Source organism: Psammomys obesus, unplaced genomic scaffold (genome assembly GCF_907164565.1).
Source record: "Psammomys obesus unplaced genomic scaffold, mPsaObe1.curated_primary_1811, whole genome shotgun sequence".
In the NCBI taxonomy this organism is placed as follows: Eukaryota; Metazoa; Chordata; class Mammalia; order Rodentia; family Muridae; genus Psammomys; species Psammomys obesus.
Window position 1 is genome coordinate 234,353 of NW_026596152.1, and position 20,990 is coordinate 255,342.

Sequence of the window (20,990 nt, forward strand, 5' to 3'; positions counted from 1 at the left end):
AAAGAGTTTGCTTACATCCACACATTAATTCCGGTTTTCCTGTCCACAAACATGGACTTGCCTTTAAACCATTATAACAGCCACCTGGTTCCCTCATTGGCTATGAGAATTAAATAATAAATGGGTAGCATTATGAGAGTAATTTTTTTTTTTTTTTGAGATAGGGTCATTAGCTATGAGCTTAGCACTTAATTAAAAACTATCGTTTAACATTAAACACCGATAAAAGTCTGCCATTCCAGCACCGAGACAGAAAGCAACAGGCCCGGCTCCCTCTGGCCTCTCCCGGAGACGAGTCTTTCTGTGTTCTGGTTCCCACAAAGGAACACGGGTGTGTTGGTGAGACAAATTTGGCCCCCATACCTACACATTCACCTTCTAACATCTGGGCTGGTGACGTGGGCACAGGAAAGGTTTCCCTCGCTGTTCGTTGGGGACAAATGAGGCAGTCACTTAGGGGCTCCCAGTCCATCTGAGTGCTTCAGCCTCCCATCTGTTCCCACAGTTCTTTGAAGACCAGGTCTTGTTTTTGTAATTTAAAAAATGATCCAAACACCCAAATGACGAAAGGAAGACAAGTTAAGGCCCTGGAGACCCCACCAGCTCAGAGAGGGCCACTGTTCACTGGCGCACAGGTCTGCGAGATGGTTACACCTGCGGCGTTAGAGGTTTCTGAGTCCCTCCAAGTCTGTGCAGCAGAACGGGGCTCAGCGGCCAGGCGCGCTTACTGCTCTTCCAGAGAGTCAGGGCAGCAAGCCCAGGCCAGGGGTCTCACGGACCCTCACGCTGGCTCCGGGGATCTGCTGCCCTCTGCTGGCCCTCGGGGGTACCTGCCCTCCCAGGCAGGGTCTCACAGACTGATACTCAGACACATAAATGAGACTAAAAAGAAATCTTGTTAAAAAGGTGCTTTGGGAGCCTACCACAGAGGGCCTCTGAAAGACTCTACCCAGCCGTGTATCAAAGCAGATGCTGAGTCTCATAACCAAACTTTGGGCAGAGTGCAGGGAATCATGTGAAAGAAGAGAGAGTTAGTAAAACCTGGAGAGGACAGGACAGGACCTGGAGAGGAGAGCAACAGAACTAAAATATCTGGTCCCAGGGGTCTTTCTGAGACTGATGCTCCAACCAAGGTACATTCATGGGGATAACCTAGAACCCCTGCTCAGATGTAGCCCATGGCAGCTCAGTGCCCAAGTGGCTTTCCTAGTAAGGGAAGCAGGCGCTGCCTCTGACATGAACTCAGTGGGTGACTCTTTGATCACCTCCCCCTGAGGGGGGAGCAGCCTTGCCAGGACACAGAAGAAGACTGCAGCCAGTCCTGAAGAGACCTGATAGGCTAGAGTCAGATGGAAGGGGGGAGGACCTCCCTTATCAGTGGACTTGGGGAGGGGCATGGGAGGAGATGAGGGTGGGAGGATGGGATTTGGAGGGAAGGAGGGAGGGGCTACAGCTGGGATACAAAGTAAATAAACTGTAATTAATATAAAACATTTAATTAAGAATGTGCTTTGGTCCCTTTGTAGGAAGTGAGTATAGAATTGATTTAAATTATTGCTGGCTTAGCATTTTGTAATATGTGGCCGGTGCACTAATTTGTTAACTTTTCACATTGTACATACAATCCCAGACCTCCGGCATTTGGCCCGTTCACTGGGCAGGTTTCTAACCCCGGGTTTGCTGGGCCTAAGATGGATGCATTTTCCTCTGGTGGGCGCTTCTCTGCCACGAGAGAAGAGCATGCTGCCGACGGGAGGCCAACCGCGCAGCACCAGCGGCGCCAGCAATCTCGCATCAGAAGGCACAAAGCCACGGGATGGGGCGTAGGATCCTCGTGGGTGTCACGTAAGGGGACGAGCAGGGTGGCGCGCCGCGGCTGTAATTACACGCAGCGTGCGTTCCTCGCGCGTCCCTCCGCTACGCCCTCGGGGAGGCGGAGCACCGCAGGTGGCCGCCAGGCGGCGCGCTCCCCGCTCCTGGGGCGTCCCGCAGCCTGCCCCGGCCTCCCGCCCTCTGTGGGCCTCCTCTGTGCGGCCCGCCGTCAAGGCGGGGCCGGGCCCGAGGCGAGGAACCGGCAGGTCCGCACGCCCCCGGGTGGGCTGTCCCGGTCAGCCACCGTCTCACGCGGTGGTCTGAACGCCGCACACGCTTTCTCCTAAATAGGTGCCATTTTTATTCCCACGGCCAGGGGCCGGGGAGACAGAAGAGAGGCCTCACGCAGAGTCCCTAGAGCAACTTCTGGGGTTTCGGTCTTCTGCCTCCTAGGGCTGGAACTGTTTCAGCCTGTCGGACACAGTAAGTCTGTAGAGATGGCGATGTCACAGCCGAGGCGGGGGTCTCACTCCACGGCCCCTAGGGACCTTGACCCGGCAGCACTCTGGCCCCAGTGCTGCGGTGACAGGCGCGCACCACCGTGCCAGCTTAGGGCGATTTTTAAGCCACTACATTTCAGATGAGTGGAACAGGGAAGAAAGAGCACAAGCTTTGCACGCGGACAGGTCAGAGCTGAAGGTCACCTCTGCAAAGCTGAGTGTGGTGTGGCCTCCACATCAGTGTTCTAAGACATGAAGGAGATAATCCATGGAGAGAGGTGGAGCCCTGACTGAAGGCCCGGCCCCCAACAGTGGCGGGAAGGCTCGGGAGAGCTGCCGCCTGCGCGTCCCGATAGGAGTGTTTACACCATACACACTAGCAAGAGCTACAGCTGAGTCTCCTGAGCAGGTGAGGGAGCATTTGCCATCATTGTTCCTGGTGGTGCCGTGGCACCCCCTCCCTTGGAGGCCCACCTCCCTCACCATATCTGTACTGGGACTATTCACGGTAAGCAGCTACCTCTACCAGGGTTTCCAGAGGCTCTGAGCGTCAGTGGGAATACCCTGTCACCGGGTAGCAGGCGATGACTCAATTCACTCAATAGAGTCCGCTGGCTGGGCGTGTGGCATGCACGGTAATCCTGGGACTTGGGAAACCGAGGTAAGAGGATCACAAGTTCAAGGCCAGCCTAGGCTACACTCTGAGGTGACGCTGGGACAGCAGTTCCAGGGTCTCAGGAGGTGGGACCCATGCTCCACCACACACATGGCCAGAAATGTTCCATGGAGACTCACCCTGTGGGAACCCCTCACTTACTCACGCTGAGGCTGGTCCTTCTCATATCCCCCTCCTCACCACCATGAGCCTTTGTGGGCCTCTGCTGGAGCCCCGGAGGGCAGTGGGAAGATTAAAAAATAAGTAAAAGTGAGGCTGTAGAGATGGCTCAGAGGTGAAGAGCACTGGCTGCTCTTCCAGAGGTCCTGAGTTCAATTCCCAGCACCACATGGTGGCTCACCGCCATCTATAGTGAGATCTGGTTCCTTCTTCTGGAGTGCAGACAGAACACTGTGTACATAATAAATAAATAAATAAACCTGGGGTAGTTCACTTCACTGGAAAGGGGCTGAATGACATGAGCTGGCCAGAAAGAGGAAGTGTGGTCAGGCTGGTGTTTGCTGTCTCTGAGGGTGAGTGAGGGTACGTGGGCGAGGACAGCCTCTCCCAGCCCAGCTTCCACACCGCCCTCAGTCCACCGCTGTCTCCCCAGCTGCTTGCAGCCTACAGCCTGACAGTCCAAGTAAGTGTTTCGACTTTCCTAAGAACAGTTTCTTGCTTTTTCCACCAGTCTGTCCGTGCTGGTGTCGATGTGTGCCCAAATGAACAACCTCACAGGCACGCTGGGCTGAGGGGCTGAGGCCGTGGTACAATGCCAGGGACAGTGGCCGTGAAGAGTCCACTGTGCCAGTGCTGCTGGGGGTGTCAGCCGTGTGTCTACCTCCCCAGTGCGTGTGCCGGGGATGGCAGCGTTTTCCTCTAAGGATGCTGTGACAGTTGGCAGTGAGAGTGTAAAGGACTTAACTGTCCTAACAAAGGCCGTGAAATCTGGTGTTTGGTGGTTGGTACCCGGTGCTCTCACCTCACTGTGCCTAAACTCAGGCTGCACCTTGGATGAAAGAGAACTAGAACGGCTCCTGGCATCCTCGTCACTTGGTTCTGGTGTCTGGGATCTGCAACGCACCTGCCTGCCTTCAGAAGCCTCGGGACTCAGATGTGTCTGGGTGGTGTGAGGTCTTGGTTGCGCCGATCTGCTTTTGGCCTCTGGAAAATTAATTTTTCTGGAAACCTGGGTTTAGCTTTCACATGTCCTACCCCATGGCCTAGGCACTGGTGCGCACTCTCTCTTTAATCTGACTAAGACTCTTAAAAAGATGTGTTTTTAATGGTGTGTGTGTGTGAGAGAGAGGGAGAAGGAGGGAGGGAGGGAGGAAGAGAGAGAGGGAGGGAGGGAAGGAGAGAGGGAGGGAGGGAGAAAGGGTATGAGTGCAGGAGGAAGCCAAAGGCACTGGGTCCCGTGGAGCTGGAGCTGCAGGCACTAACAGGTACTGAGCCAGGACCTCAGCTCCTCCGAAGAGCAGTGAACACTCTTAGCCATTGACCCCTCTCTGCATCTTCCTCCCTGCTGTGCATTTGCTCTTCTGGCCTCTTCCTCCCCTGGCTTACTACCCTGTGAGTTGTCCAGGATGAACTGGAGGCTGTGTACCTATGCCCACCTGCAGGAGCACCGACGTGACCTTCCCTGCAGGCGCAGTGGCTGCAGCCTTGTGCCAGTACTCAGAAGGCTGGGAAGGAAGAACAGTGAACCCAGAGACTCCAGAGCAGCTTGATAAAAGAGCAAGACCGCCATTTATGACAGAAAAGAGAGCCTGGAGAGAGGGCTCAGCTATTAAGAGCACTGAAGTCCAGCAGCCTTCAATTCTTATTTTTTTAATAGAAAATATTAGCCGGGCATAGTAGCACACGCCTGTGATCCCAGCACTCTGGGAGGCAGAGGCAGGCGGATCTCTGTGAGTTCAAGGCCAGCCTGGTCTACAAAGTGAGTCCAGGACAGCCAGGGCTACACAGAGAAACCCTGTCGGGGGGGGGGGGGCATTTATTTTCTGTGTGTGGATGTTCTTCCTGCATGTGTGTCTGTGTATCACATACATGCCTGGAGGCCAGATGAGGGCATCAGATCCTTGTCTACGGTTACAGAGAGCTGTGAGCCACATGCAGTGCTGGGACTCGAACTTGGGAACCCTCGGAAACAGCAGTGTTCTTGACCACTGAGCCATCTCTCTATGCCTCAGCAATCAGCTTTTAACCCATGTACTATGCTGCAGACCATGTGGGAAGACATTTCTCCAGAAGTTTGCAGGGTGGAGTTCTGGTTCTCCCTCCCTCTCCCCAGCCTCTTCCCTCCTCCCTTCTCCTTGCCTCTGTCTCTCCCCCGCCCCTTTAACCATAGGCAGACATATTCACCAGGCAAGCAACAAGCTGTGACGGCTGAGCATATGCAGATAGAGTTGCGTGCTATGATAAAATAAATCAGGCCCAAGATCAGTGTGCAGCCCGGCTGCAGAAGCTATCACATGGAGAGACACAGGCAGCAGCCTGACCCCGTGGCCAGCTGCCAGCCCAGTCATTGGCCCCAAATGCTGAATTAACACATGCAGGCATCACACTGTCCTGAAGCGAATTCAACTGACACTGAAGACAACATTCAAAATGCTAAGTGCCCTCACCTGGTTAGCTCTTTCGTGGTGCTCTGGTTTGTTTTTCAAGACAGGGTTTCTCTGTGTGACCCTGCCTTCCTCTGCTTCCTGAGTGCTGAGATTAATAGGCCTCACCATCACCGCCCAGCCTGGCGCGGTTTTTTTAATGGAACGCCAAACACCACGTCATCATCGTAGAGGGAGACGGTGGTCGCAGAAGGCAGCATAAGGCTACGATCACAGTGCATTCAGTACTTCAGTGTAGCAGAGTATAAACCTCATTACAGGGCATTCTACTGAAACATCATTTTATAGCCAGGCCTTTAATCCCAGTGCTTGAGAGGCAGAGGCAGGTGATCTCTGTGAGTTCAAGGCCAGCCTGGTCTACAGAGTGAGTTCCAGGACATCCGGAACTCATAAAAAGACCCTGCATAAAAAGAACTGCATAAAAAGACCCTGTCTCAACCCACCCACCCACCCCCCAAAATTATAATTCTGTATGTAAAACAATGTCAGTACATTCATTTACAAGGACCTTGATTAACCCAGTCACGTTAGTAAAATATGGCCTATTATTTGAAAGAGGCGTGGGCTGGGCGTGCTCCATGGAAAAGCACTTGCCTTCGGTGCTCTAGGGCCAAGGCTGAATTCTCAGCGCTGAACAAACAACCACCACAAAGGCCCACAGAGATTCACAAAGGAAACGTCATCCACCAAGAGCCAGAGAACAAACACGTAAATCTGCTTTTCGGAAATGCACTTCTTTCACAACAGGCTAAGCAGGTATAATGTGTATTTAAACAGCAACATATAAACAGAACTGTACTGAAAAGTCATCGGCCTCACACACAGCGTCAACTTGTGTGGGCATCATAGATGCCCCATAGTAACCTGAATTGATGAAGACGGTGTATCCGTCACAGTACATAATGACAAATCACCAAAATTCCCTTGATTGCTGTCCACACCCTTCCCCTGAGCCCTCTCTGGCTCTCCTTCTCCCTAGATCCCCATATTTCTTTATTAAATTCCATGCACGGTTCAGTTATCTTAAGCTCTGAATCTCATCCCTATGCATATTAGACTCCAAATCATTATTTGTGTTTTTTGTGGTTTAAAATCAAGCCAGATATGGTGGCACTGGAGAGATGGGGAGCAGGGGGATTTCTGTGAGTCTGAGGCCAGCCTGATCTACACAGAGAGTTCCGGAACAGCCAGGGCTGCATAGAAAGACCCTGTCTCAAACAAAAATAACAAAACTCAAGTACCGCCACAGCTAAGACCAGCAGCCTTCCCTCCTGCCGGAAGGAGCCGCACTTCCCAGAGCTGGATGGTGACACTCCGGGAGTCCCAGCCTGAGGGCTTCCTCAGCAAACTCTAAAGCCAGATGTTTTAGTTTAAGAACAGCACATTTTAATAACTATCAATAATTTAAGAGGTTGCTGGTAAACAATGGTCCTTCTTTTTACACAAATATAGGAATTATGGTTTGAAGCCCATCTGACAGGATAGCTGAAGTTTTCCTCCAAAAAAGGGTGGTGGGCCCATCTGGAGGCCCTGAGGCCCTCTCAGAACCAGACCGTGGGGTGGAGGGAAGGAGTTGAGGCAGGAGGAGATGTCTGCATCTGTCTCCATGTCCCTCCTTCAAGCCATCAGAATAAAAGGATTTCCCTTAAAAAAACCTTCATGAAAGTGTTGCATGTGGAAAATTAGCATTTTCTCCATTTCATTTCAATTTTACTCTAAACTGTGTATCTTGCATCTACAGGAAGGGCCTCCATTTTTATTGGTTTTTGCATAATATCTAAATAAAAAACACAATGCATGGTATGCAAATGCACCCTCAAGATAGCCTGGGGCTGCTGTCCCCAGGGAGCCAGCCCCCAGGGAGCCGCCGTGTGTGAGCCAGGGCTGTCACCACCTGGAGGCCCACCAGCCAGGCAGCTCAGGACTCTTGAGGATCACTGCTTCAAGCTGACAGTGAGCCCAAGGAGGCCAGGAAGGGGGCAGGGAGTCTTTGGAGGAGTGCCAAGGGAGGCACCCATCAGGATTTGGGGTTGATCTTGGCCATGCTGGGCTGACCTTAGGCCCATATTTCACTCTGCTTCACTGGGAGGAACTACAGAAAGACAGTGAGGGGTCATGTGGCAGCCACAGTGAGCCAAACAGCTAAGAGGGGACAGCAAAACGGCCCTTTGCACAGGAGACAGTGGACTTTCTGGATGCCCTGCCCCGTCCACACTCGGATTTAAGTGGCCATCGAGTACCTACATGGCCGTTCCCAGCACATGACAGCAAGGTGGTCAGATGGAAGCGTGGGCATCCCGACCTTCTCGGTGACCGACCGGCTGCCAGAGAGGACCCAGAGAGAACTCAGGCAGCAACTGTGCATGCTGACGGGCTTTGGTGCCATTGAGATCAGCTCAAGCCCTCCTCGCACGCCCTGACACAGGGCTTCCAGAGCCCTTTCTAGCAAGTGTGCGGACTCACTCAGGAGGACCTCTTTCCTCCTTGTCAGCTCCATGGGTAGGACTGTGCTGCGCTGACTCACGCATGAACCAGTCCCTCTCCTGGTTCGCACACCACCAAAGTGAACCTGCTCAAGAAAGCGCTGGTAGATGCAGAGACCTTCTCAAGACTGGGCAGGAGGCCACCAGGGTGCCGAGCATCTGTGAGCAACCACAGACTGAGGGAGGGCAGCCCTGTCTTTGCCACTGCGTCTCTGACCCCTTCCGATGGCTGCTTCTCCAGGCTGCATACCAGCACCTGATTCCTCCCGTTTCTCATCCTGTCCCTCCAGGCCCCAGCTCTCCATGTCCCCTTTATGACCCAGAGGAACTAACACTCCCCAGTTCTACCGGCCCCTCAGCTGGTGGGTGGGCAATCTGTAGCCTCACCGCAAAGGTTGGCTGCCCTTCCCCGAAGGTAACTACAATTGTAAATAGAGTTTTTTGTTTTGTTTTGTTTTGTTTGCTCTTGATAATGCTCATGTGTGGTGATGCTCTGAGCTCTTCTGAATGCCTCATCTCTTGGAAACGTTCCAGAACCTGTATGGAGACCTTAAGGGTCTTGTTCCAGATTCAGATGCTGGTGCCCAGCAAGATGGGGGAAAGGAGCCCATTCCCTGGGTACCCAGCTTCAAGACACTTCAGTGCTTCACAATCCTGTGAATGTACGTGACTTTCCGTGTTACAAACTGCCAGTCTGCCCTCCCTCCTTCCTCCCTCCTTCCTTCCCTCTTTCATTCTCCTCCTGTCTTCTTTCCTTTCCTCCTGTCTTTTCTTTCCTCTCTCTCTCTCTGTCTCTCTTTATCTTATACTATGTAGTCCTGGCCAGCCTAGAACTTGCTATATTGACTAGGCCTGGAGCTCACAGAGCTTCTGTCTCCCAAGTACTGAGTCATGAATCACCAGTCTCAGGAATCTTGATAAAGAATCAAGTATTGTCACTGGCTCCCCAGAAACGCTTTCTGGAGAAGAGCAAGTTGAGGCTGGGCTGACATCACCCTCCCTCGCCTTCCTCCTTCCTACATTGCTCTCCATCACCCTGTGGAATGTCTTGTCAGTCCTTCCCCCTAAAACCACACAGGATTGCATCAGGCTCATTGAGCTTCCTTAAAAATGCCTTAGGCAACTTGCGGGATGCAGAGCATCCAGGGGCAGCTAGGACACCCCTTCCCCAGCAGCCTCTGCTCCCCGACCTCCTGTCCCGGTGGTGGGTGGCAGATGGAAGGGGGGTGAGGGAAACTAAAGTCATATGTCCTAAACAGGTGGCTTGGGAATATACCACACAGGACAGGAATTTGGGTCCCTCATTCAAATGTTTATACTGTTAACAAAATGGAAGTGTGATTGCTCATTGTACAAAAGCAGAAACTCAGGACAGGGCTGTGGGTGGGAAGGAGGTCAGGTTCATTCAGGGGGCGGTGCCTGGAAGGCGTCCTCCGTGCTTTTCCTTTCTTATCTTTCTCTGGCAACAACACAACCTCCTCGGGCTGGCATCCGTCACTCTCTGAGCAGCTGTGTCTGTTTTCCACAAGTTAAACTTTGCAGTGTTGACTCGCTGTGTGCTGGCTGATGGAGAGAAGGGAAAATAACAAGTGTTGCCTATTCCGGTGCAACCCAAGGCGCCCACATGTTCTGGGGTCTGCAAGTCTAAGTAAAGACTGTTAGGGATTGTCACCTTTCTTATTTGGGGTGCTGGGAATCCATCTCTGAGCGTCCACGTCCGAGGCAGGCAATCTACCGTGCGGCCACATCCTCAGCCCCGGCAGTTATGCTCTATTTTAGACGTAGTTTATGTTTAGAATTGACAGCTCGGGCTAAGGGAAGAAAGCTGAGCTTGTACAGGAAGCAAGGGTCAGTAACTGCAAAGGACGGCTCCAGAGCGTGGCCGTGGTTACCCTCCAGGACGCTGCCCACTGGGGATGTGTGCCCACGCCGGAGAGAACGGCTGCCTTACCTTTTCTTTCCTTTCATCTGCAAACACACGTGGAGCATCCCTGTGCCCCGGCGGCCTGGACACTGGACCGAAGTGGTCAAGGGAGAAGCAGGGCTTTTATTTAGGGTTACAGCCACTTTCAGGCCTGGCGGTTCTATGACTGACTGACAGTTAGCAAACATCGGGTGTCTGGAGGGCCAAACCATAATTGTTTTCCTCATCCTGTTGTAAAGGACACCCGGGTAAACTCCAGATTCTCGATGATTAGCATTGTTAGGGTGTGTGGTTAAAGATTACCAGAGGTGAGTGGTCGAAGCACATTTTTGTGGGTTTTTCTCCTTTTTGAAACTGGAGTTTATGCCCAGGTCATTTACCCTTAAGACAGAGTTTCTCTTTCAGGAATGGGGTTACACAGGCCTCACACAAACAGCGCTGGGCCTTCGACCCCAATCTTCCCTTCTTGAAATTCAGGGTTTCCTTTTCTGTGCGGGCACCCTCCCCTTCCTTATTTCTGTAGCAAACCCTCCTCCCAAGTTCCTCTTCCTTTCCTTTCGGGCATCCTCTCCCCCGCCTCCGCAGACCTGCAGCTCTACAATCTTCGAATCTTCCTGAAGGCTGGATGATTGGGGAGGAAGGGAAGAGGGTTGGGGGCTCTGAACGCCTAAGGAGGGAGGGTTACGCGTTAGGGAGGGACACAGAGCAGGAGGACACGGGCAGCTTCCCAGGTCCACTCATGCAGGAGGACACAGGCAGCTTCCCGGGTCCACTTCATCCCGAGGAACTGTGTCCGTGCCTCCTCCTCATGTCAGCTGTAACTGTCCTTGGAGGACGGCAGACAGCCCGTCCTGGACTTGGTGTGTCTCCCTCCACGTGGAGGCGAGCCATCCTACATGGAGAGGAGGCAGAGCGAAGGCGGCAAGATGTTTGGACGCAGGGGTCTTTGCAGCGCCTGTCGTCCATGACGGCTGCTGCAGGGAGTGGGGACAGGGCTCCCTCAGCAGCACCAGCTAGGAGTCCTACAGACCAGCGGGATGTGGGCTCCTCCCTGGGGCTGGAGAACCTTCTAGGCGGCCTGCTGAAAACGCTGACGCAGCTCCTCACAGCACCCACAAGTCGGAGCTGACAGTGGCATAGGCACACAAGACCTTGTACTCAGGGGCCTCTGAGGACACGACCCAGACCTGGGCTCAGTGGGCAACAGTCAAGGCCAAAGTTAAGATCACACAAACTTGGGTTTGGCTTCTGATTTTTTTTTTTCCACTTACTCGCTCTGCAGTCTTGTTAAGCTCTCCTAGGCCTCCATTTTCTAACCTGTGAAATAGGCTAATAACGATGACTCAGCATGTGGCGCTATTGTGGGGATTAAGCGAGCCGGGACATGGAGAGTAACTAAACTCTCGGAAAGCTAACACACAGTCTTGGTTGCTGTTTTGTTGTCCTTGCTGCTTGTTTTTGAGACCTCACTGTGTAGTCCTGGCTGCTCTGGAACTTGATATGTAAAACAGGCTGGGCTTGAACTCAGAGCTCCACCTGCCTCTGCCTCCCCAGTGCCAGGACCAAGGCCACCACGTCTGTCTACCTATGTGTGGTCTTTTCATAGTGAGGTTCCTCTATGAGCGACCAGCCACCGTGAGACACTGAAGTCTTGCGAATATTGGAAAGTTTTGAGCAATGGTTCTGCTTTCGGTTCTGTTATGAAGAGAAGGAATTTGCCGCTTTCCTGTCAAGGTAGCACAGTGAGCGGCGGACTCTGGTGTCTGAGCTGGAGTCTCAGGGTGCCAACTCGCACGTTTCTTAACCTGAGTTCAGCTTCCTCTTCCGAGAGACAGAAATGCGGTCAACCCTCCACGGCCACAGGGTCTGTATCTGCCGATCTGACCAGCAGAGGATGAAAAAGACTCAAGCACCTGCGCGCTGAACCTGGTCGCTCCTTCTCCCTGCTGTCCCTCAACAACAGACTGTCCATCTAGCACTAATGGCATTCCAGGTGCTGCAAATGACACAGCTGATCATGAAGACAGGCTTGCTCAAGTCACACACGTAACACACACATTTTACATAAGTAACAACTCACACATATTTTATAGAGGTGACAAGGGGCTGTGGGTTTGGGCCGGTTAGGCCAGCATTGGTCCCACATTTCTGCTCTCCCCCATAACTGCTTCTTGGACCCACTTTGCTCCGAGGTCCAGGCCTTATCCCAAGTGTGAGCTACACCTTGAGAGCCTCTCCTGCTTCCTGCCCTGTGATAATGAAGGCTTCTTCTCCATCCGTGTGCCAGTCCCAAGCTGCCTTGCAACAAGATCCTGCTGCTTCATGACCAAGGCGACAAGACCATGTGACTGACTGATCCAGAATGAGGTGTGATCGCCGAGCTTTCCCTCTCCTGCTTCTTGAACTGTCACAAAGATGGAAAAATACAAGCCAGGAAGGCTTGTGGACCTTATTTAATTGAAGTGTCCACTCACTGAGGAGCGAGCATGGAGTCATCTGTGTCATAGCCCTTCCCTTCCTCAAAATGGCGGCATCCCACTCCCCAGAACCTGTGGTTATGTCAGAGTTCATAGTGCTCAGAAATCGGGGCTTCCAATCAGCTGACTGAGATGAGGAAACTGTCCGGAACTGGTGTGCTCTTTAGAGTCCTGTGCACCTTGGGGACAATCAGAGGGGGATATGACAGCAGGGCCACATAACAGGCTGGCTTTGAAGACAGGGAAATGGTCTTAAGCCAAGGACTGCGAGTGACTTCTAACGCCAGAGATAAGAAAACGGGTTCTCTCAGAGAGTGTCTAGAAGGGGCAAGTCCCAGGCCCGCAGCCCTCAGAGGGTGAGACACTGGCTTCTGACCCCCAGAGCTGTAAGACGGCCCTTTAAACTTTTATTTTATGTGTCTATGTGACTGACTGTCAGAACTTACACACACACACACACACACACACACACACACGTGGCTCCCAGCAACCTGCAACCTACACCTTACCTACCACTTGGCCCAGCCTCTGGCCAGAGAGAGATCCGGTGTCTGCACCTTTCCAGGGCCTGCACCTGACCAAGCAGGCCCTGCCCATTCCCCCTCCCATATTCTCCACGTCTCTCCCCAGGACGCCTCTCTTGTCCCGAAGCCCCTTAACCATGGAGCCAGCCTGCTGGTCTCAGGTGACCTCAGACTGGACACGGGCTGTGATCCTCATAGGCTTCCTCTCTCAAGAAGACACACAAAAAAAAAAAAAAAAAAAAAAAAAAACAAAAAAAAAACCTCTTGGAGGCTGGAGACTCGGCTCAGAGGCTAAGAGCACTGTCTGCTCTTCCAAAGGTCCTGGGTTCAATTTCTGGCACCCACATGGTGGCTCAAAGCCATCTATAGTGACCTGACTCCCTCTTCTGGCGTTCAGGTGTACATGCAGATAGAAAACTTACACATAAATAAATCTTTATAATAAAAACTCTCAGCAGTGCATGAGGAAGGGGGTGACTTCAGGGCATTCTCTGTGGTGGGCACTGACCATTTGCTCTGGGGGACTGCCACGGAAATGGCTGAGCTGTAAAAAACACCAGCTGTTCCTCCAGAGGTTCGGGGTTCTGTTCCCAGCACCCACATGGCAGCTCACAACTGTCTGCAACTCCAGTTCCAGGGGATCTGACACTTTCTTCTGGCTCCGTGGACACCAGGAACAAATGTGGCACACAGACATACATGTAGCCAAAACACTCCTGCATGTAAAATAATGTTTCATTAAAAAAAAAAAATCCCACCCCTTCGCAATACTGTTCACGATGAGCAGGCCTCGGCGCCAGAGTGGAATGCTCTATTCAAACCACAGCACCTAGCAAGGTGTTTCTCCTAACCCCACCTTCAACATTAACCAGAACGCTCAAAGCTGTCTCCACAGTGATGAAGAATCTTGCCTCTGCTATGAAGATCTGCAGCTTGCTTTCGGTGGCGCGCCGCCCCTCTGCTGCGTCCGGGCGGTCCACGGCGTGCAGCTGAATCCTCCTGGAGTGAGCGGCAGCAGTGATACCCTGCGGTCCGCTCAGGCTCTGTCTGAGGTGTGGCTGTCTGGTGTCTAAGCAGATGCCACGCTGCGGGCTGGCACTCATGCCTCGTGCCTCCGTCTCTGTTCTTCCTAGGCTTCCACAGTGATGAGTTGGTGGAGGGACAATTTCTGGATCATCTTAGCTGTGGCCATCATCATTGTCTCCTTGGTCCTGGGTCTCATCCTGTACTGTGTCTGCAGGTGGCAGCTGAGACAAGGTAACGATGGCCATCTTACCCTGCCAGGTGCCAGGGAAGGGCAGGTGACGTGGGGACAGCAGGGCTCTGCCTCTCCTGGGTCTGTGGAACGAGCTTAGCAACAGGCACCTTGGGTGTGGTTCCTAGCTGTGCCACTAACTTCTGTCCCTGTGCTCAGTTTCTCATTTACATGGTGAAGGGAGATCAAGTCCAAAGACCTTGCTGGGGGACTTGGGTAAAACAGCAGAGTTGCTGGAGCCCTGTGTCTGCCTGGCGCTGATACAATCTTTTCTGTGGGTCTTGAGAGGGAAGGAGCAGGAGTCTGTAGAAAGTCCGCTGTGGAGCGTGAAAACGCAGATGGCAGCCGTTGCTGGCTGGAGACCCTCTGCAGCCAGGACAAACTGTGGGCCAAAGGTTTTGTGGCTGGGTGGGTGTCCCCTCCCTCCTCCTTGCCTGGCTAGACGGCCAGTTCAGGCTCCCTGTCCCCCATTGCCAGCTAAGTCCCATAGCCAAACATTAGGTGGAGCTTGGGGAGTCTGCAGAGGAGGGGGAGGATCTAAGGACCAGAGCAGTCAGGGACATCACTAGAACAGGGCTCACAGGATCCGCTGACTGGGATTCACGGGGACTCAGAGGGATCAGGGAGCCGGCACGGTCTGACCCAGGATCTCTGCATATGTGTTAGGGTTGTGTGGCTTGGTGTTATCTTAACCGTGGGAGCAGGGCTATCCTGACTCTTCTGCCTGCCCGCGGGGCCCTGTTCACCCTACTGGGCTACCTTGCCCACCACTGACATGGTGATAAGTGCCTGGTCTTATTGTAGCTTGTTATGCCATGTTTGGTTGATGTCATTGAGAGGCCTGCTCTTCTCTGACGGGAGGCAGAGGTGGGGGAGTGGACCTGGGGGAGAGGGGAGGTTGGGGGAGAGATTTGGGGGAGGGGAGGGAGGGGAAACTGCAGTTGGGGTGTAATGTGTGAGAGAATGATGATAATAACAGTAATAATAATCCCACACATGCAGCCCATGATGCATGCTTCACCACCATGACTGCCTGCCCTCTCCAAGGCCTGCTTTCTACTCTTATCTCGTCTTGATGAAGTTTTTGGCCTCAGACAAAGTGACTGCTTAGAGAGTAACACTAACTTTAGATTATCTACAAGTGGATTTTCCAGTTTGCTGTTTATCTCCAGGAACATGCACCCCTCCCCTCCCACACCAGATAGCGCTGTGGTCCCTTGAGGTCCTAGCCCTTTAAAAGACCCTGGGCCAAGCCAGGCGCGTGCCCAGGAGCACCCTGGGCAGTTCACAGTGCGCTTCCTGAGAGCCAAGAATACTGCTCTCCCGGCATCTGCTCTCCTGAGTGCTGCACTGAAACCAAAGTCTCTTTCATTTGGCTCCCACAGAGACAGGGCCTCAGCACCGGAGCTCCAGGCGCTGGCGGCAGAACTGGGATCAGCCCTCAGGTGCGCAGGGTTCCCAGGTTCATCCTCTTTCCCCACTACCCCTTAAGTAATTAATTTTTAATAAAAAAGGAGTATTTATTCTGAACTCCATTACTTTTTAAAAATAATTAATTAATTAATTTTTTTTTGATGTATTTATTTATTTTGTATGAGGGCTCTGTCTGCATGTACACCTGCACGGCAGAAGAGGGCATCAGATTCCAGTACAGGTGGTTGTGAGCCACCATGTGGTTGCTGGGAATTGAACCCAGGACCTCTGGAAGAGCAGCCAGTGCCCTTAACCTCTGAGCCATCTCTCCAGGCCTTTTTTTTTTTTTTGGGGGGGGGGGGGAGGATTCAAGACAGGGTTTGTCCTGGAACTTGCTCTGTGGACCAGGCTGGCCTCAAACTCAGAGCTCCTCCGGCCTCTGCCTTCCAAGTGCTGGAATTAACGGTGTACCGAAACACCACCTGGCGTGTGTGTGTGTGTGTGTGTGTGTGTGTGTGTGTGTGTATGTGTGTGTGTGTGTGTGAGTGTGTGTGTGAGTGTGTGTGTGTGTGAGTGTGTGTGTATGTGTGTGTGTGTGTGAGTGTGTTTGTGTGTGTGTGTGTGTGTGTGAGTGTGTGTGTGTGTGTGCGTTACATATCTTATGTATGTATATATGTTATACGTAATCTTTAGAAGTGTGTTCTGAACCACTGCTCCTCAGTCCTATGGCTGCCTTTTAATTCTTTTCACGTAATTGTTTATTGATGATTGACGGCTGCTGCCCCCCGGGCTCTGTGGCTTCGGCCAGATGCTGGCTCTGTCACTTGCATTCTAGGTGTCCCTACGTCTGTCCCCTCCAGCTCCCCTCCAAATGTCCTGGACTTCTAAATGCTGAAGTCACAACTTTCTCTAATGTGTCTTAAATGAATACGGTTTCCCCCCTTAGGCAAGAAGTGGGAAATCGCCAAGCCCTCAGAACGGAACGAAAGAGAGGAAGAAAAGATGTACGAGTAAGTGGTCATCCCTTCACCCACCAGGCCCTCCCACCGTTGCTCTGGGGTGGCTGTGGCACCGCCTTTCCTACTGAGGTGGACCAGCCAACACCCTCCTTCCATGGGAGGAGGGAGGTCTGGGGCGCTGTGGGTGACCGTGGGTGAGGCGCCTCCGGAGCCCAGCTCCCTGGCTCTGTGTTCCAGGCTCAGCCACAGCTCTCTCCTTTAAGCAGATTACATATACGATCCTCTGAAAAAGTCCTATAAAAGTGTAGCATTTGCTTCCCCCTTTAGAGATTTATATCACACGTATGAGTTTGCCTTCATGCATGTCTGCGCACCATGAGCGTGCCAAGGCCTATCCAGATCTCCTGGAACTGGAGTCGTGGACAGATGTGAGCCACCATGTGGGTTCTGGGAACTGACCCAGGCTCCTCCAGCCCCAGCACTGGCTTTACATTTCGCTTTTTGTTACGTGTTCGGGAGTATTTTTATTGCTGCTTATGTTGACAAGGCCCCAGTGCTACCCTTGGGAGCAAAGACTCAGGAGGGGGACTTAGCTTACCTCATCCACACAATTCTGTTTCTTTCTTGCTTGCTTGCTTTCTCTCTCTTTCTCTCTTTTTTCTTTCTCTCTCCCTCTCTTTCTCTTTTTTCTTTCTTTCTCTCTCTCTCTCTCTCTCTCTCTCTCTCTCTTTCTTTCTGAGGGTTTCTCTGAGTAGCCCCGGCTGTCTTAGAATCACTCTGAAGACCAGGCTGGAGAATGGGCTGGCCCCAAACTCACAGCAATCCCCCTGCCTCAGCCTCCTGAACACTAGGATCAAAGGTGTACCCACCATGCCCAGCACAGCTACAGTTCAGTAGAGCCAAGAATAGATAAAATTGCCAAGGGAGAATCACATGGGTGGGACTCTAGCAGAAACCTGACACACGCCTCCAGCTGGCCTCCCTGGTAGTGCTGAGGACAGATCCCAGCAGCCACCTGTGTCAACACACACACACACACACACACAGAAGGCATCGCCCACACCCAGGAACAGTGACCAGAGCCAGGACTGACTAAGCTACTCCAGTCCCCTCAGGACTCACACTGACACAGCATGACCAGGGCTCGGGCAAACGGAAGCGGGCACCCCTATGAACGATACCCCGAGCAGAGCCATCCAGAGGGCCAAGCCCCAGGCGTAAACACAGTGGTTGTTAGGACCTGCTCAAGGGCCAGCCTTTGCCCATCTGCAGGAAAATCTACGCTCTCCTAAAACGGATTTTACTGGGGTTCAAAGAGGTGAGCAAATGCAACCTCTCCTTGCCCTAGCTGATGTCATTGACGAGTAAGTCAGTCATGGGTCACCGAGCCAGATGGCCAAGGCCTTGCCGTCACAACTGCCTACAGAAGTGTGAGAGTACTACAGAAAAGTGTTCCCAGGAACTGAGCAGGCCCGGGAACCGGTGCCCGGCTCAAGAGTGGGTCTCGTCAGGCCTTTAGCCACAGCACCCGATCCCCACCAGCCGGAAGTTCTGTTATTCTGTGCTTCCCATGACTGGAATAGCACACGCTATCTCATGTCTTTTACACAACTTTTTTCACTACCAGGGCGTCAGCTCCACCCCACGACCTCACAGGTAACATGCCAGGCTCCTCGAGCTAGAACCGCAACTCAGTGTCATTTGTGTGAGATCCATTGAGCGTGGCTGTGGAGTACCCGTTCGGCTTGCCGTAGGACTCCGCTGTGAGGGCGGGCCACGGTACATTTGTCCCTTGTGCTGGGCACTTGGGGGCATGGTGGTGAATTGTCTGTGAGCTCCCGTTACTGCAACAAACGCTGGAGGCGATCAGTTTACACAGACAACGGCTTCTTCTGGCTCACAGTCTGTGACTGGCTGGCCCTGTTGCTCTGTTACGAGCCCCATCAAGGTGGGAGTGTGGGTAGAGCAAAGCTCTCAGTCAGGGACAAGAGCAGGGGTTAGGAAAGCTGGGCGATTGGCAGGGCCCGCCGTCCCCTTGAACACCTGCTTCAGTCACTCGAAGCCTTCCCACTACGCCACAACTCCTGATTTTTCACCGCTTCCCAGCAGGGCCAACCTGGGCCTCTGGGGGCGTGCAGGTCTGTAACTGCAGGGCTGGCGTGAGCAGGCCTGCCTCAGGCCGCTGGACACACCTGCCGTGAATTCACTGCGGCTGGTCACACTGCTGGCGCCTCACCTCAGGAGGGAGCACGGTTGCCTTGCTAACTGAAAGACACCTGGTCTCACACCACAGGAGGTTTTCTGTGCTCTGGTGAGGTAGAGGAAAGACTTTCCTTAGGGTGACGGGATGGAGTGCAGAATCTAGAAAGGGAAGGAAATGCTTCCAACTTGCAGGAATGTAGATTCGAACCTTCAACCCGTTTATTCACCTTGGTCTAACAAAGCAGCTGTGGTCAGCTTGATCCAGGCCAAGCGCTGACCACCCCCCACCTCCCCGTCTCATCTGCCTTCTAGGAATGTTCTTAATTCGTCACCTGATAAGTTACCCGCTCTACCACCCCGGGGCTCGCCTCTTGCGGCAGACCTAGGTAAGCGCATCCTGCCGATCACAGGGTCATTCTGGGGGGACGTGAATGTATGCGCGAATATTGTTTAACGTAAGCAAAAGACTCTAGGTGGATGATGTATCCAGTGTGAGAACTTACAGGTGTGGAGACAAAGGTGTTAGCTGGCTTGGCATCTGGGGAGAGCTCTTTCTGGACTGCAGATTGTGGCTTTTTTAAACTTGTGTGTTCGTGTGTGAACAGATGCCCAAGAGTGAGCGTGCATATGCAAAGGAAAGCTAGAGGACAGCCAGCCACCTTCTTAAAAACAGTCTCTCACCGGCTGGAACTCACCAAGCAGGTGAGGCAGGCTGGCCAGTGAGTCCTAGGGACCTGCCCTGCACTGGGACTACAGACACGCAAGTACATATGTGGCTGTGCATGGATACATAGAGAGATGATAGATGGATAGATGATAGATAGACGATAGATAGATAGATGGATAGATAGATAGATAGATAGATAGATGATTGATAGATAGATAGATGATAGATAGATAGATAGATGATAGATAGATAGATAGATAGATGATAGATAGATAGATAGATGATAGATAGATAGATGATAGATAGATAGATGATAGATAGATAGATAGATGATACATAGATGATAGATAGATAGATAGATAGATAGATAGATAGATAGATAGATGATACATAGATGATAGATAGATAGATAGATAGATAGATAGATAGATAGATAGATGATTGATAGATAGATAGATAGATGATAGATGACAAACAGATGATAAATAGATAGATGACAAACAGATGATAGGTAGATGACAAACAGATGATAGACAGATGACAGACAGATGATAGCTAGATAGAAGACAAACAGATGATAGACAGATGACAGACAGATAGATGATAAATATGGGTTCTTGGAGTCAAACTTGGGGTCCTCATGCGTGCAAGGCAAGTGCTTTGCAGACTAAACGGTTTCCACAGCCCCTGTTTTTTGTTTTTGTTTCTGTTTTTTTGAGGCACAGTCTCAGGTAGCCCAGGTTGGCCTTGAACCCTTAATCCTCCTGCCTTTCCCAAGCGCTATGATTTCAGTGAGCACTGCCTGATGCTCGCTGGTCCCCTGACTGGCCCTGTTAGACATGAACTCGTTTAAACCTTCAGAGCTCCAGGAAACTGGTGGCTGCCGTTGCTCTTTCACCTGCTGACAACACTGAGGCCCAAAGACATGATGCAATTTACCCACGAGCACAGACTACTGGAGTCTGAACATGAGCTCGTTTTTACAGGGAATGAAATGGCTTTTCAACTTTTTGTTTTGGAGAATATAAGATTATTGTTACAAGTATAGCTAAGCTACTCGTCCTGTTCCTATGACAAAATACCTTTTTTTAAAAAAGCTCATTTTGTGTGTGTTTTTGGTGGCTGAGTGTCCAAACAGTGCAGTACCAGAAGCTACAGCCTGTGATATGATGCCAGCCTGGGCCCATGTGGCAGCAGGAAATCAGAGCTTAGGGCTTCGTGGCAGGACAAAGGGAGGAGCCACGCTGCCCCTCACTCATCTCTTAAAGGCCTGCCACCTTTCCCCCTTATGTTCGTGTGTGGCTGAGTGTCTGCCCACGTGACTTGCATGTGTACACCTGTCCAGAGTCGGGAAGAGGGAAGCAGGTCCCTGGAGCTGGAGTGGGAGTTGGTGATGAGCTGCAGGAAACGGCTGCTGGGAGCTGAACTCAGACCCTCTGCAGAGCAGTAGAACTCCTACCTGCTGAGCCGCCCACCCGACACACACACACACACA

At 52.2% G+C, this 20,990-nt stretch overlaps 2 protein-coding genes across 2 annotated transcripts in view; one reads left to right on the forward strand and one right to left on the reverse strand.

The window, feature by feature from the left end:
- Window positions 1-3,529: 3,529 nt before the first annotated feature.
- The window catches only part of Scimp (SLP adaptor and CSK interacting membrane protein), a 19,880-nt gene continuing 2,419 nt past the window's right edge, over window positions 3,530-20,990 (forward strand). The window contains exons 1-4 of the mRNA XM_055594195.1: window positions 3,530-3,610; window positions 14,133-14,256; window positions 16,614-16,677; window positions 19,141-19,214. Of these exons, the coding sequence (XP_055450170.1) occupies window positions 14,145-14,256; window positions 16,614-16,677; window positions 19,141-19,214 (250 nt within the window). The 5' untranslated portion in view covers window positions 3,530-3,610; window positions 14,133-14,144. The remainder of the gene's footprint in view (window positions 3,611-14,132; window positions 14,257-16,613; window positions 16,678-19,140; window positions 19,215-20,990) is intronic.
- Window positions 9,378-20,990, reverse strand: part of Zfp3 (ZFP3 zinc finger protein) — a 42,336-nt gene continuing 30,723 nt past the window's right edge. Inside the window, exon 2 of the transcript XR_008718662.1 lies at window positions 9,378-9,637. The gene's annotated coding sequence lies outside the window, so the exon portion shown is untranslated. The remainder of the gene's footprint in view (window positions 9,638-20,990) is intronic.